The sequence below is a fragment of the Sceloporus occidentalis genome, unplaced genomic scaffold, assembly GCF_023333645.1.
Source record: "Sceloporus occidentalis isolate IW3139 unplaced genomic scaffold, rSceOcc1.0.p SCAF_3, whole genome shotgun sequence".
Classification (NCBI taxonomy): Eukaryota; Metazoa; Chordata; class Lepidosauria; order Squamata; family Phrynosomatidae; genus Sceloporus; species Sceloporus occidentalis.
This window is the reverse complement of record NW_028316983.1, coordinates 1,912,918-1,929,964: the sequence shown is the minus strand read 5'-3', so window position 1 is coordinate 1,929,964 and position 17,047 is coordinate 1,912,918. Positions and strand designations below refer to the sequence as shown.

At 45.9% G+C, this 17,047-nt stretch overlaps 1 protein-coding gene across 4 annotated transcripts in view; it reads right to left on the bottom strand.

The window, feature by feature from the left end:
* LOC149315413 (regulation of nuclear pre-mRNA domain-containing protein 1B) overlaps window positions 1-17,028 on the bottom strand; it is a 53,491-nt gene extending 36,463 nt beyond the window's left edge. For 2 of the 4 annotated variants that reach the window (XR_016280365.1, XM_089513421.1), the window contains exons 1-3: window positions 16,716-17,027; window positions 8,613-8,742; window positions 5,839-5,972 (exon numbers count right to left, since the gene is read on the bottom strand). Coding sequence is in view for 2 of the 4 variants with exons in the window: in XM_089513421.1 (XP_089369547.1) it covers window positions 5,839-5,972; window positions 8,613-8,742; window positions 16,716-16,866 (415 nt within the window). In the remaining 2 variants the exon portion in view is untranslated. Of the gene's footprint in view, window positions 1-5,838; window positions 5,973-8,612; window positions 8,743-16,715 lie in introns of all 4 variants that reach the window. The other 2 variants (XR_016280364.1, XM_089513420.1) reach the window with 2 other exon arrangements.
* Between the last annotated feature and the right edge of the window lie 19 nt (window positions 17,029-17,047).

The following is a 17,047-nucleotide window of genomic DNA, read 5'->3' as shown; positions in this document are numbered from 1 at the left end:
GAGGAACTGTATTAAAGGGTCACGGCATTAGGAAGGTTGGGAACCACTGGACTAAGGCGACCATAGCAGTCTCAACTCCGTATCCCACTCTGAAGTCATTTTGAAATGGATCCAGATAATCGGTTTCCTCCAAGACGGCTTGGAGCTGGAAGGCAACTGCCCTCTCGACCACCCTGCCCAAGAATGGTAAAAGGGAGACCAGTCTATAATTATTTCTCAACAGGGGGTCAAGGGAGGGTTTCTTTAAGATTGGTTTTACTATTGCCTGTTTTAAGGCAGCTGGAAATATACCCTCCCGAAGAGATGCATTAAGTATAAGATGTAATGGTGTTTTTATTGCATCTCCTCCCTGGACGGTCAACCAAGAAGGGCAAGGGTTGAGAGCGCACGTCGTCCTCCTTACACTTCCAAGGAGCTTGTCCACGTCATTGGTACTTACAAACTCAAAGCAATCTAGTATAACCTTGTTTCCAGAGTCACTGAACACCTCTCTAAGGCCTAAAGACAGCTTCAGGTCACCGCTGTAAAGACTCAGCAACTCAAGATCAGGTGAGCAAGCTCTCAAGCTGAGCCACAACGCCTCTTGGCTCACAGCAGACCCCATGGAAAACTTTAGGGGTCTTGAAAATATCTGCTGGAGATGGCCCCTTAATGTGCAGTAAAGGAACATTTCTCTGCCTTAGGTCTCTAAGTTCGAAGGAAAGGAGGGACAATAAATAAATAAATAAATAAATAAATAAATAAATAAATAAAGGGTGGGGTCTTTAGATAGCTGAGATCAAGGATGCACACACTCTCAACCTGCCTAAGCAAAAGGCCACAAAGTGATACAGGGACAGGCTACTGCTATGGCTGGTTTGGCTAGCAACAGTGGCCCCAAACTGAAGGCTCCAGCTCCCACCTTTGCTGTAAAGGAAATCAATCCCTTCCTATGCAATATCTGCACTGGGCAGAACATGGCAGCTTTAGATAATGCTATTTTGTTAACGGATATCAGCACAAAGTTATCTCTTTTGGGAGAATAATACACCGCCTAGTATTCATGTCTGCCTATTCAGCAGGGGAGAAGGCTGAACCTGCCTCCTCTCTAGACTGAGAGGCTCTGAGCAAATGAATTCAGAAAGGCGTTCCAGCATCTCCCTGGAAAAGGAAAAAAGGTCCTATCTTTCTATGAGAGGATGAAGATAAGGGATGCTACAGGCAAGCAGCCAGTGCCTGCAGCTCTCCCCACGCAAGCACCCTCCTGTGGCGCTGTATCGGCGTTCCCATCACCAGTCAGCTTCTTTGGCACTGAGAGAACATAATACTTGACCCCTCCCCTGAACACCTCATACTTCAATTTCCACCACCTCTGTACACATCACAACCTCTATTGCCTCTGTTCCCTTCGTCCTCAAGGGCAAGTGTCCTATTTGCTATTTTCCATTTTTAGGGCAAGTCAGTCGCCAGACATGGGGAAAAGAGACTTTATCCTGGATTGTGCAGAATTCACAGACATAGCCATGTTAGTCTGGAAAATCAGTCTGTAAAGGGATCTTGCCATGCCTCTGAGACTATTTGAAAGAAAGAAAATTGGCAGCATGAGCTTTTGTAGACTTGAGCCTACTTCCTCAGATGCACATTTTAGAGTTCTGGATTATGCAGTCCTTGAAGGAGGGTGGTGGAAGTAAAAGGCCGCCCTTGGCCATGATGTACAGAGAAAAGCCCCGTCATCTGAAACGTCCTCAGAGCCCAGGGACAACAAATCACAAGACAGGAAGAAACAGGCCATACAGCTTTGCCCACCTGTGCATACCCCATTTTAATTTAGGCGCCAAGAATGTTAAATGTTGCTTTACTAGAACCATTGCCTACATACTGAAAGAGGTTTGCAGCCTGCCAACATTATTATACAGGGAAGAAGTGAGGCTGTGTTGTTAAGGGACTCCACAGATTCAAGTAAGACCCTGCCTCAAGGCACTTGCAGTGAGAGGAGAAGGGAGCAAGACAGAACAGCTTTAACATTCTCCAGCTCTATGACAGCTATCAGGGCAGCTAGCGTGACACCTGCTAAAAAGATGTCCCAATCCTATACTTGTTAAAAAGGCGCATGGAAAGCCTGAACAGACTGACAGTCCAGCTATTCCACCCTTCAGCCTGGCACTGAGCTTTACTGGCAGCCGATGATCTGATGGTGTGATGGCAGGCGGGCTTGATAGCCCAGGGGCCTGTTCTGACGGCTGCTTGCAGTGCAAGAGTCTGCCATGCTCTCTGAACTAGACAAAGGTGCCACGGGCAATAGCTCACTCTATGCAACTTGACAGTATCCAGGGCAAACCAGAGATTAGCTTTCTGCCTTCAAAATGGTGGGCACATCCCAATCCACAGATAAATTTAGAATGTACGGAAGTGAAAAGCAGAACGACCAACTTTGGGGGCAGAATTCAAAGACATAACCATGACAGTCTGAAATATCAATATGCAAAGGGTCTTGTAGCATCTTTGAGACTGAAAGAAAGAAAGAGGTTTTAGCATAAGCTTTCGTAGATCTGGTCGACTTCCTCAGAAGCATGGAGTGAACTGGCACCTAAAAAGGACGAAGTCTATGGAAGCTTATGCCTTCTCATTCACTCTATGCGTTTGAGGAAGTTGACCAGGTTTACGAAAGCTTATGGCCTGTTTACTCCATGCATCTGAGGAAGGAGACCAAATCTATGAAAGCTTATGGCCAGTTCTCTCCATGCCTTTGTGTCTATGAAAACTTATGGCCTGTTCATGCATCTGAGGAAGGAGACTGGGTCTATGAAAGCTGAGGCTACAGCTTCTTTCTCTTAGTACCAAAGGAGCTACAAGATCCCTCTGCATCCTAACCCCCTTTGGGGTTACACCATGTTCCAACCTGGAGTCTGGGGTTTCAGTACATGACTGGACAGACCCAATCCCAGCTACTGTCACAAAGCAGCTGACTTGACAGGACTCTCCTCCTCTGGCTGAGCAACTGACTCCTCTCAAAAGGGGGCAAATTCTGGCACACTCCCCCCCCCCCAAGAAATGGGGACGGGGAGGTGGGGTGTAAACAACATAGTGTCTACCTCACTTAGAAAACAGAACACAGCAAACTGGGGAAAGCCTACAGGAAAGTCAGAGAGGACAGCAAGGTAAAAATCATCACTATTATTTTATTCATTTATTTCCTGCCTTTCTCCCAATGGAACTCAAGGCAGCTAATGGCATTTTAAACATACATCTGAGGAAGTGGACTTAAGTCTACAAAAACTCATGCTGCCAACTTCTTTCATTCAGTTAGTCTCAAAGGTGCTACAAGATCTCTTTACATACTGATTTTACAGACTAACACAGCTATATCTTTGAATATTTTAAACAATACAGGTTTAAAACACTATGAAAGTTACATGAAAGCATAAAATATATAATTTAACAATCCTATATTAAAACAATTAAAAATACTAACATGCATTAAAACAATAAAAATTAAAAATAAAAACCATATACAGACTCTTAAAAGAGGACAGAAGCTGATTCCTCCCATTGCTTCCCCCTTCTCCTCAGGACTAGCTCCACAGAAGATGGGAGAAGCACCCCAATGTCTAGAGCTACAAGAATTGGGGTTGGGGGGGTGGGGATGGTCCCTTTGCAACTGAAATGGAAGGGGCTCCTCCTCATCACTGTTTTTGGACAGACATATCCCAAGCTCTCCTTTGCAGTTTGCTCAAGAAAAACCTCCCTGTTCCCTGACTGTGGAACAACCTGCATAGGTTTCTTTCTTTGCAAGTAGGAACCTAGATACAGATGGCTAATAGCTGGAGAGTGACGACTGTTTGACACAGCCTTCAGAAACTGTGCCTGGAAGGGAAGCAGCATCTGGCAGCACCAAGAGAGAGATGGAGCCACAAGCTGGTCAGAAAGCATTCCCTGCCGTCGTCTACAAGGGGGTCAGGTGTTCCTGGCTGGCTTCCAGAACACAAATGAAAAGCCTCCTGAATCCTCACCTTCGCCAGAGCTTCCAATTTAATAGGTGGAGGAAAGCCAGCTGTATGAAGGGCAACCTTTTCCCAAATGCCTCACCCAAGTGCCACTCTGTCAGAATGCACAGCATTAAAGACTGTGACAGAGGGTGACCCATCTGGGAGTAGAGGAAATCCTCTTGGATCTTGCTTGCTGGGGAAAATGCTTTTTTGTAACTACATGTGGATGCTCTAGTTCATGCCACAGGGGAAAAGCATGCCAAATCCAGTCTGAAAACATCCTCTTGGGATGGAAGTTCAATCATTCTAATCTGAATGATATGGACAGTTTTCAGCAGGCAAAGTGCTGTTGCCTGGCCCAAAAGCGGCTATCATTTCATCAATACTTGCAAAGGCTTTGGACTAAAGCCTCAGTTCAAAACAGCTGGAAAAGAAAGGCTGAGTTATATACAGCTACATCTGTTTGTGTTAATGCTTTATGAACCCTCTCCCTCAAAGGGACATTTTGAATGCAAGCTTCTCAAGGCAGGGGCCTACCTTCTTGATTGCTACTATGCAAATACTAGGCTAATCATCATTCTTAATCAGTATACTTTGGAACACCATTATTTACACCCCTGCCCCTGTGATGGCAGACCTCTTAAAAGCAGCATTCAGAAACATAGTCATGTTAGTCTGCAATATCAGTATGCAAAGCTTACACTTTGTAAACTGCTTAGGGAGTGCTTAAGTGCACTGATAAGCGGTATAGAAATGTACTTGCTATTGCTACTGCTATAGGGATCTTGTAGCACCATTGAGACTGAGCCAAAGACACTGTAGAATAAGCTTTCAAGAGTTTGGTCTATGTAAGCTTATGCTACAAAATCTTTTATACAAGATTCCTTTGCATACTCTTTGCCCACTTTCCAAACTCTTAAGAGCAGTAAGGCTAGCATCCCACCTGAGAAAATAAAACAGAAAGCTCCCATGTGAGAAATCTATCTACTGCACAGATCCAGACTGAAGTGCCTAACGCTTTTATCAGCAAAGCTAGATTGAGACTGATTTTACAGCTGAGATTTGGGGAATTATAACTCAGTAGGAGAAAGCAAAGTACAGGTGATGCGAAAGGCCTTTGCCTGAGACCCTGGAAAGACACAGCCAGTCAGGATGGACAGCACTGGAAGAGGTGCACATCTCCTGTGACCTGGCAGAAGGTGGCTTCCCCTGCTTCTCTCACTCATCCTTGCCCACAAAATAAGTGTCAAGCCTATTTTGCTTTCTTATAAGACTGCCAAGCTCCACCAGGCACAGCCAGGTACGAAAACCACAAAACAGGATGCTCCTGTGTATATTCTGAGACACATAACTTGTTTGGGGTATGAGACCCGAACAACCTATTTTACACAAAAGTCCTCTTCGGTCTACTGCAAGTTTTCTACATTTCAGCAACCTAATTAAGGAGAAAGGAGCCATTTTGTTTTTCCTATTGTTTAAAAAATAATGGGAGGAAGAAACATGTGCTGACCCAGAGGTCTAACAAGGCACCCTGAGCTATCATCTGTTTTTCCTGTCAGGGCCTAGGAGAATACCTGGGATTATGTTAATGACCTCTGAGCTCCCCACAGGTAGGCCGGGATGCACATTTATTATCACCAAAACATCTTATACAGAATTGAGACATACGGGACATAATAGAGTAGTGTGTAAACTGTACAGACTGTCACCACCTTAACTAGGCCAATGCAGGACCCCAAGAATACAAACGAGTCTCCTGAACACATTGCCATAAACATTGCTTTGGTATATAACAAGTCCCTATGCCATTTAAAAGAGCTCAGTTTTTGAATCCAAGGCAGTTGGGGGGGGGGGGGGACGACATTTTTTTTACCTTTAGGTTGGGGACTGTTGGAGTCTTCCATAGACAGTTTCAACTGCTGTATGAACTCGCTGCCATACACACTCCTCTCTTGCCAGATATTCAGCAATCGTTCCAAGGGCTTTTTGCAGCCCTCATCTGCCTCTCTAGAAAGTCAGAAACAGAAACAAGTCAGGAGCTGGACAGCAGGGAAGAGATGGCTGGGGGAAAGAGTGCTAGAGCAACAGCAATGGCAATATCAAGTACATTTCTATACCGCTGATCAGTACACTTAAGCACTCCCTAAGCTGTTTACAATGTGTAAGCCAATTGCTCCCAACAAGCTGGGCACTCATTTTAGCAACCTTGGAATGATGCACGGAGAGTGTCTCCTTCTCTTCTACCAAAAAAAACCCCAAAATGAAAACAAAATGACACAGAAGCTAAGCAGCTATGGAAACCTGCAGAGACTCAGCCAGACTTTTCAGGAAAGTTGTTCAGCAGCTGTAATTAATAGGTGCCTGCACTTAAAACATGCAAAGTTCAGAATAACAAGAGTTTCTAGTCATCCACAGGACACAATGAGAGTAGAATTATCCAGAACACATTTGACTCCTCCTCCCTGTGTGTTCTAGATATCATCACACTTGCAGACTTACAGTCGTCTCTAAATAGCACCACAGCCTTTAACAAGAAGATAACATATTGCGTGTCAAGAAATGACACATAGCTGCTCATTTGCAGCCTGCCCCACAGCAAGAGAAGAATCACCCAATGACAGATGGAGCGAGCCAAGCAGAAAGGCAATCTGAAAGAAAAACCTGATAAATCCATACATAGCATTTGAGGAACGGACCTCACTTCAAATGGTGTTCAGGCAGAGTGGAGGCACGTGGAATAACTAGCAAGTGCACCAGGCTGCCAACTGTGGAAGCCTGATGGAAACAGGCTGAGATTTCTGGAGGGAATACTGCAATTGATGCTGTGTTTGCCACAGTTATAACTCTTCAAATAATGGATCAAAGGGAAGCTAGATTTGCTGAAGTCTGAGAACATTTATGCTGAACAGACAGGTTAGATATAGTGCCCATTTTAATCCCAGAGAGCAAATGCATTAAGAAGCAATTGCAGAGGGACTAGAGCCTAGAGGCGGCAGTCAGTCTGTGAATTTCAATATAACCCCATCTTCCCTGGCCATAATATACCCCTCCAATCTCTTGTTTCTCGCAGGGCCTCCCTCAGCAACACAGTACGAAGAATTTGGGTCCAAGTGCTCTACAACATCTTAACATGTGTAAGTCTTGTTAAAATGACTGACAACCCACTCACTCTGGAAAAAGAAACTAAATGGATGGACATTTTGTAGAAGTTAGCACTACTGTGGAGAGGAGTCTGGCTTTTACATTTGTCAAGGGAAAAACAGAGGACATGGAAGACAGCTGCCATTGTCAATGAAAGAAACCAGGCATTATCCATCACTGCTTCTTTCTGATCTATCTGCTATTGTGATAAGATACATGTCCAGAAACCATAAAGGTGTGGTCCAAACACAGCATGTGCAAAAGAAGGAGTTATTCAGCCTAAACTTTATTTACTGCTTTGAAAACCAGAGCAGTCCTCATTTTAGCCATGTCACTAGAGTGATCCTGGCAAAGTGATCCCAGACAAGGATGTATCTCCCCCTTAAAACTACATCTTACCAGTTCCCCAGGACAAGCATGAATGTCGCAATGCAGGAAACTAAACACAAGAAAGTTTGCCACCTGAACACCCCAACTCTGTGCTTTCCTGTACTGCTGGCTTTCAGTTCTCTACAATTATGGAGACTAAAAGAGGATTCAAATGAAAGCGCCCTGATCTGAACTGAACTCTTCCACACCCCAGGAAACAGCTTGTGAGTAAACTAGGCCACCCAATTAATCCCTGGAAGTACATTTAAGAACAGAAACAACCATGTGAATGGCTCAATTCTGGAGGTTTGTCAGTTGCACCAACACAAGTGTTTCAAGGTCTCCACCAGGAAAACTAAACAGGCCACAAGATGCTGAAAGCAAGGCATAAGCCATCACCCTCATCAGTTTTCCAAACTGCCCAGGATCAGTTGACTAACCACTCTTGGAAAGAAGAGCGATGGACACTGCTGATCTGAATAGGGAAGCTGTACAGTAGCTCAACATTTTTCCTGCAGGGTCCACCAAGTTTTTCCTTAATCAGCCAGTTCCAATTATTTCTGTGACAAAAGGCACTGCCATAGATTTTACTTTTGGTAGCAATCATAACCTGGCCTGAAAGTTCTCAGGGTTAAGATGCAATAAAAATCCTTTCAGATCTGCAGAGAGATAAGGCTCTTTTCCTGTAGCTTGCATCCATTGTTCCATACCCTAGACACTGGAACAGCAGAAAACAAGCTTGCTCCATCCTCAGTATGACACTGCTTCAAAAGCCCTGTTTAAGTATTTGAAAGGGTGTCACACTGAGGATGAAGCAAGCTTGTTTTCTGCTGCTCCAGGGACTGGGACATGGACCAATGGATTCAAAGTACAGGAAAAGAGATTCCACCTCATCATTAGAAGGAACTTCCTGGCAATAAGAGCTGTTTGACAGTGGAACCCACTCTCTCTGATTTTGGTGGAGTCTCCTTCTTTGAAGGTTTTTAAACAGAGGCTGGATGGCCATCTGTGGGGGTGCTTTGATTGTGGATTCCTGCAGGGCAGAAATGGAGTTGGACTGGATGGTCCTTCTGGTCTCATCCTACTCTGTAATTCTATGAGAGAGAGGCTGAGGCATAATGACCTCATTATACATACCTGGCAACATGTGAAAAAGCATCCACAAGAACAGTTTCAAACTCCCTTGTGAACTCGGGTCCTTTCCGTTTACTGTTTTGGATGACATCATTGGCCAAGTATAGGAAAGTGAGCTTCCTACTGGACTTTGCTAGTAATAAAAGAAAAAGAAAGTATTTGTATGGCATGTTTAGCTTCAAGCAACTCTTCACAGTCTGTCTCTCCTTGAGGTTTCCAGGAGGACTATTACCAAAGAAGAAGTCCCAAATTCTATGACATTAGCTGTACTGGCTTATGACTTCCCCACTGCCCATGTATTACACAGGTACAGTCATAGTGGGCTGTTTAACACAACAAGGAGTCCAGCTGCATTATGAGAGGCTCGGGTTACTGTGCCACATGCTTCTGACAATCAGATACAACCAATGGTTTTCCAAGCTAGATTTTTTTATAATAGAAGATTCATACAGCTCATTTCAATAGCTGCATGCTTTCAAGGCAAATAGTTCCCAACCAGCCAGCTTCAAGTCAGATACTCAAGAGAGAAAGTGTCTCAGAAACTAAGGGGTGATATAGTTAATTTTTTTGATTCTATATTTGTTTATTTACTTATATTATTCACTTGCTGCCCCATAACAAAGAAGAACTCAGAGACATAGCTATGCTAGTTTGGAATAGCTGCATGCAAAGGAAGGGATCTTGTAGCACCTTTAACACTAACTATGCAAAAGAAGTTCATAGACTTGGTCTACTTTCTCAGATGCCTAACAAAAGTTATCCAATAAGATAAAATAAAGTAGCAAGACACTGTCGTATAAAATTAGCAACAAATCCAAGAAAACAATGAGTGGAGAGTAAGGGTCAGCAAAGCTAAGAGAAAGGGTACATCTACACTGTAGAAATAGTGCAATTTGACACCACTTTAACTGCCATGGGTCCAACTACAGAATCCTGGGATTTCTAATTTTGTGTGGCACCAGCACTCTTTGGCAGAGAAGAGTAAAACTATGGTTCTCAGGATTCCATAGGATGAAGCTACAGCATTTAAAGTGGTGTCACACTGCATTATTTCTACAGTGTAGATCCACCCAAAGTTCAAAGTTACAGGTATAAAAAGGACTTTTCCTGGTGCTGATGGAACATTAGAGCACAGCACTACTATAATCAACTCTACTAACTACTGTAATGTACTCTACATGGGGCTGCCTTTGGAGACTGTTCAGAAACTTCAGCGGATCCAGAATACTGACCAGGGGTCAGTTATAGAAACCATATAGCTCCCTTGTTAAAAAAGCTTCACTAGCTATTGGTTTGTTTCTGGGCACAATTCAAAGTGCTGGTCATGACCTCCATCTCTGGGAAGGTGGCAGGCGCAACCTTGTATTAGGCAAGGGAAGTTTGGTTTGGGCTTTGGTTTGCATGGTGGGCCTTGTTTACCTTGTGAGAGAATGGGTCAAGGAAAAGTGATCTCCCTGCAGCTGGATGGTACAGGGAGATGGAGGAATTATATCCCAGTGCCAAAAGATAAGATGTTCCAGCTCATCTTGGCACCTGGTAAACTGATAAACAACCCAGTAGTGAGCATGGGAACATCTCTTCTTTTTCTTTGCCCTAGCCTAGACCCTTTATAATAATAATAAAACTTTAATTTATATCCCGCCTTTTGTTACCACAATCAAAGCGGCATACAACCTTTTAAAAATACAATATATACAAACCCTCCTTAAAAAAAGGATTAAACAATTCTAACCATTAAAATTACAGACAATAAAATCTAAAAACAATAATACAATAATAGAATAACGGTGGGCAGAGTCTTCACTTGTATATGTCTGTGGGGGGTTCTTTATGTGGCCGGGTTCTATTCCGGGAAGGCCTGCCAGAAGAGATCCATCTTGACAGCTTTCTTGAAGCTCTCTAGGTTGATAATTTGACGGATCTCATCCAGCAGGCCATTCCATAAAGTGGAGCGATTGCGGAAAAAGTCCTCTGGGAGGTTGCCATCAATCTGGTCTTTGTGGACTGCAACAAATTCCTCCCAGAGGATCTGAGGGTACGGGCGGATTGTACGGAAGGAGGCGATCCCTTAAATAGGTTGGGCCCAAGCCATGGAGAGCTTTAAAGGTAATGACCAACACCTTGTATTATCCCCGGAAACTAATAGGCAGCCAGTGGAGTGATTTCAATATTGGTGTAATATGGTCACTCCTTTAGGTTGACAGTGATGTTTTTCGAGAAGCCTCCAATGGGTGTGTGAAATGTCAATTGGCTGCGGTGGAGGGAGCAGGCGTGCGCATGCTTGGCCCAAGCGCTGATGAGAAAGAGTCCTGATAGATGCCGGGCCGATTACAAGCCCTGGCAGCCCGATTAAAGTCCCCAGTGCCAGGGGGAAGATGCCGGTAAGGGAGGGAAGAGGGAGCAAGCCACGGCCTTGGCCTCGCAAATGACTGAAACCTTGAGTGCCAAGGCCATGAATCCAAAGGGACCACTGTATATGTATACATGCACAAATACATATACTGTACTCTGTGAATGCATGTATATATATGTGTGTGTGTGTGCATGTGTGAAAAAAACACTGCCATATTAAGAGATTAATATTTTATTATTATGACATTAATATTATGGCAGTAATGACATAAAATAATTCAATAATTTGAAATTTCATATAGATAGATAGATAGATAGATAGATAGATAGATAGATTGTAAGCCTGAGGGCAGGGAACTGTCATATTAACAATCTGTAAACTGCTCTGGCAGCCTTTGTGGCTGAAGAGCAGGGTACAAATAAATAACAGAAAAATATAAAGTGATATAAAATTATTTAAAAACATTCAAGGTAAATAAAATAATAATAATAATAATAATAATAATAATAATAATAATAATAAAAACTTTATTTCTAGCCCGCCTTTCCAAAGATCAAGGCGGGTTACAACACTTAGACCATACAACAATACAGTCCATGAAATACAATAAAATGCATTAAAACATCAATCATCAGTTAAAACATCCTACAGTGAAAATAACTGTCCAAACTAGCACAATTGTGCATCAATGAGGGGAGAAAAGGGGATATCTCGGGGGTATTAGGGGTATGCCTGCTGGAAAAAGTGTGTTTTGAGCCCCTTTTTAAATTGGTAAAGAGAGGCTGCCGAGCGGAGCTCGCTGGGAAGCGAGTTCCAGAGCTTAGGGGCCGAGGTGGAAAAGGCCCTCTGTATGGTGGTAGAGTATCTCACTTCAGGAACTCTTAGCAATTGCTTCCCAGCCAATCTGAGAGCGCGGGGCAGATTGTATGGAGAGAGGCGGTCCTCCAAGTACCCTGGGCCCAAGCCATTTAGGGCTTTATAGGTAATAACCAACACCTTGTATTGCACCCAGAAGCGAATGGGCAGCCAATGAAGGTCTTTAAGGATAGGTGTTATGTGACTGGCCCTGGAAGATCCAGTGACCAGTCTTGCTGCCATATTCTGAACCAGTTGAAGCTTCCGAGTATGGTACAAGGGTTGCCCTATGTAGAGCGCATTACAGAAATCCAATCGAGAGGTTACCAGAGCATGTACCACCGTTTCAAGGTCCCCCCGGTCCAGGAAGGGTCGCAGCTGGCGTATCAGCCGAAGCAGCTCATGCATCCTCTTACAGACCTTTCTACACTTAGTGCTGGAACAGACAGGCAAGTTAAGCTGCCTTCCGGGTGGCTTGGGAACGCAGCGTTTCTATGTCACACGCTCCCAAGAAGCTGCTCGGCTAATCACACGAGGGTGATTCAGGACGCTCTGGGGGCATGGCGTTTACATGCCACAGGAGTGCCCAGAAGCCACCCTGGGTTTGCAACTAAGCTGCTTAAGGTGGCTTTTTGCTGGCCCAAATAGGAGTGGGTCCTTTCTGCTCCTATTTGGGCTGGCTCCAGGGCAGATAGGGCTGCAACGTGTGGTTGCCGTGGCTCTGAAGCAACCAGCTCTGGGCGGCCCCAATCTGCCCTTTTTGTGCTGTCTGTTTCAGCCCTAAGTCACCCAATGTTTATTCAAATGAAAAGGTTCTTTGCTTGCTGGGGGCAAGAGAACAGAGAGGGAGCCAGTCGAAACTTGCACAAATTTCCACAGTCTTGGAGCAGCCACCAAGAAGACTCTCACCAAATGTACCTCTGATAGTGACAGAACTTCCTCCCTGAAAATCTTAAAACTGAGTCAGGCTCATTTTATTTTAGTGGTAATGCATTATGCAATATGCATATGCAATGCAGCTTTCCTTTAAAACGAATGAACCCAATGAACTCAGGAAGAGGAGGCTATTCTTGGGAATCCCAGTGTAGAGATGCCATGAAAGAGCCAGACCCGAAAGAACAATCTCTAGCTGAGCAGGTCACACACACTGCAGAAAGCGAACAGATGGCAACATCACGGCTGAGATGAAAACCAGTACTTGGGTGCTAGAGGATCCCTGAGACACAATTCTGTTCTGCCTCTTGCCTTTTCCCTCCCATTCGCTTCTCCTTCTGTGTCTAGTCTTTATTTCTAGACTGCAAGCCTGAGGGCAGGGATGTTCTTGTCTTTTGGGAGACTTCCTGGCTGCAGAGCAAACTATAAATTATATACTGTGAGTATATGTATATGTATGTGTGTACCTTCAAGTCATTTCCAACTTATGGTGACCCTAAGGCAAACCTGTAATGGGGTTTTCTTGGCAAGTGCCTTCATAGAGTGTTTGCCATTGCCATCCTCTGAAGCTGAGAGAGTGTGATTTGCTCAAGGTCACCCAATGGATTTAACATGGCTGAGCCATGATTCGAACTCTAGTCTCCAGAGTCATAAGTCCAAAGCTCACACACTACACTATGCTGGTTTGTTCATTTCACACACACACACACACACACACCCCACATCAGCAGAGAAGACAGCAACTGCTCTAGATGCATATCCACATTTACTCTGGAATTATCCAAATTTAAGAAAACCCTCAAGTAATGAGCCAGAGCGGCATAGTGTTCTGAGAAGTGGACTCCAACTCTGGAGTTGATTCCCAGCTTGGCCATGAAACCCAATGGGTGACTGTGGTCAAGTCACACACTCTCAACCTCAAGGGAAGGCCATGGCAAACTTCTTCTGGACAAATCTTTGCCAAGAAAACCCCATGATAGGATCACCCTAAGTTGGAAATGACTTCAAGGTACACAACACACACAGAGAGCTCCTTAATGATGCAGCCTACCGCCAGGAACTGGATAAATCTTTTCTGGACTCTCCTTTAAGTCTGTTCTATGCCAAGAGCAGCAATGCACTTTTACTCGCGTGCGACTAGTCCCCATACTCTTGCATCCTTGTGGTTTGGTAAGAGTTCTGAGCAGCTCAGTGGGTCCAGAGAGGCCGGACTGGTAACTGTCTAGCATCCATCAGTAAGTACACCTTAAGCTGTGAAACTTGGCATTTCCAGTGATCCCCATTAGCCAGGTCACACAGCTCTCGCCTTATACAAACCAAGAGATAGAGAAAGATAGCTGGAAGCAACCTGGGACTATTAAGGAAAGAGAACTGGATGGGGCACTGCTATAATTATACAAGATACCAGAACAGAAAACGGAACAAAGGCGTCTTCTCCTGACACTCTTGATTCAAGAACTATCCACTTAATAATGAACCCAAACATAACTTGCAGCATCAGAATTAGAACAGAGTGAGCTCAAGGAGCCTTAATATCCTGCTCTTGAAGTAAAATGGTGGACTTCTGGACACACTGGGCAGTTGAGAACAGACCATACCTGCAATAAGACCCAAATGGCATGATTTGATAGAAATGTTCTTGATATAAACATCTGTATCTGTATCCCTATCCATACAATTGACCCTCCACATATGTGGCTTTTTGACTTTTGCGGATCTGATAATCTGCGGTTTTGATTGATATGTTCTCTCTAGGAATCATCCTCCAGCGCAACTCTGCAAGAGGTTGACCATAGAGTTGTGCTGGAGAACCTAGCAGTTCGTAGAGAAAACGCTTTTCTGGACATTTGCAGGTCCTCCAACATGATTCTATGGTCAATCGATTTAGAATCATAGAATAGTAGAGTTGGAAGAGACCCCAAGGGCCCTCCAGTCCAACCTCATTCTGCCATGCAGGAACTCTCAATCAAAGCATCCCCATTATCAGATGGCCATCCAGTCTCTGCTTAAAGACCTCCAAGGAAGGAGACGCCACTACACTCCGAGGAAGGAGTGTGTTCCACTGTCAGACAGCCCTTACTCTCAGGAAGTTCTTCCTAATGCTGAGCTGGAATCTCTTTTCCTGAAGCTTGCATCCATTGCTCCATTGGGTCCTGTTCTCTGGAGCAGCAGAAAACAAGCTTGCTCCCTCCTCAGTATGACATCCTTTCAAATATTTAAACAGGGCCATCATATCGCCCCTTAACCTTCTCTTCTCCAGGCTGAACATACACAACTCCCTGAGTCGTTCCTCATAGGGCTTCATGGTTTCCAGACCCAACTTCTGGCAGATGTTGACCACAGAGCTGCACTGGAAGACCTGGAGAGGCCTAGAGAGGTGTTCTCTCAGGTAAAAAGGGTTGTTGTTTTTAATTTGTGGGTTTTCCACATTCAGGGGGGTTCTTCCTCCCTAACCCCAGGAATGTAATAATAAAGGAGCCCTGGTGGTGCAGTGATTAAATGCCTCTCCTGCAGCCATATTATTATTATTATTATTATTATTATTATTAACCTTTATTTATAAAGCGCTGTAAATTTACACAGCGCTGTACATACAATCTTTTTAACTAGACGGTTCCCTGCCCTCAGGCTTACAATCTAAAAAGACACGAGGCAAAAGGAGAAGGGAGTGGTGGTGGGGAAGGGGATGTTCACATTGTTCGCATGGCTGCCCCTGGGCATCTGGGTAGCTTAGGTGAGTGGCTGCCAGGGGCTGAGGGAGGCTGAGTGAGGGCAGGACCCCTCCAATGCCCTGGGGCAGCTTGTTATGCAAGTGTCCAGCCTTGCTGGCATTGGCTCCTCCAGGCCAGCCATCCTTTCCAGTGTCATCCTGGGCACCTGGGTGGCTTAGGCAACTATCCAAGAGAGAGCAGATACAGCACCAATGACCTGGGTCACTCCTTACGCAGCTGTTCAGCCTTCTCAATGCTGATCTATGGGCCCCTGGGTGGCTTAGGTGAATACCCAGGAGGGGCTGAAGGAGGAGAGCACTCCCAGGAGGCTCCTTATGCTAGTGTTCAGCCTTGCTGGCATCAGCTCCAAGCCACAACGTCTTCTCATTGCTTCCCGCCAGGCATCTGGTGTCTCAAGCATGTAGCTACCAGGGGCCAAGGGAGAGGAGAACCCCCTCCGAAGCCCCGCTGGCATTGGTGCCATGCCACTCAGCCTTCTCACGGCTGCCCCTAGGCATCTGGGTGGCTTGGAGAAGGGGCCACCAGGGCCTGAGTGAGGGCAGGACCCCCTGCTCCTCCTTACATAAGGATGGGCCTCTTGGGGCATCAGAGGGGCCCAGTGGCTCCTTGCCTAAGCCGCCCAGGTGCCCAAAGGGTGCTGCTGGGAAGGCTGGATGGCCTGGAGCTGATACCAGCAAGGCTGAAGGGGACCCTGGGAGGGGGTTTCCGCCTTGCTGGCATCGGCTCCTAGGCCCCCAGCCTTCTTCTCAGTACCATCCCCTGAGCTCCTCTGAGGCTTAGAGGATAGCAACCAGAAGCTGAGCCAAGGCAGGAGGATCCTTAGGCAAGGCTTCCAGGTCTTTAAACAGGGCTCTCCTGTCGCCTCTTCGCCTTCTCTTCTCCAGGCTGAACATCCCCAGCAATTCCCTGAGTCTCTCTCTCCTTGTAGGGCCTTCACCACTTTAGTCTTCCTCCTTTGGAGACAGGGCTCCAGTCTCTCAATCTCCTTTTGGAACTGTTTTGCCCAGAACTGGACCCAGCGTTATTCCAGACGAGGCCAAAGCAGAATACAGGGGCACCGGGCCTTCCCTGGGTCTAGAGACTAGACTTCTGTCGATGCGGCCTAGAAGCGCCTTGGCCTTCTTAGCTGCTGCATGGCAGCCTCGGCTCAGGCTCGGCTGGCGGCCTACTTAGAGCCCCTTCAGGCCTAGGCCTCTCCCGCCCGGCTCCCCGGGCCCTGCTGCTCCCGCTCACCCTTCCTTAGCTCGCGGTGCCAGACGGTGACGATGGGCCCGGCGTGCTTCCGGTGGTGGATGAGCCACAGGCTCAGCGTCTGGACGCTCTGCTGGGAGTTGCTCAGCTCCGACAGCTTCCGCTCCAGCGCCGACTCCGAGAACGAAGACATCGCCCAGCGGCCGGCGGACCGAGGCAGGGAGCCGGGCCGGGACCGGAGCAGGACCGGGAGCGGGCCCCGTCCCGCCTGCCCTTCCCGGGCCTCCCCTCCTTCTTCTTCTTCCCCCCCTTCAGAGGCAGCCGACAACCGCCACAAAATGGCCGCCCGACCTTTCACCTCGGGGTTGAAAGGG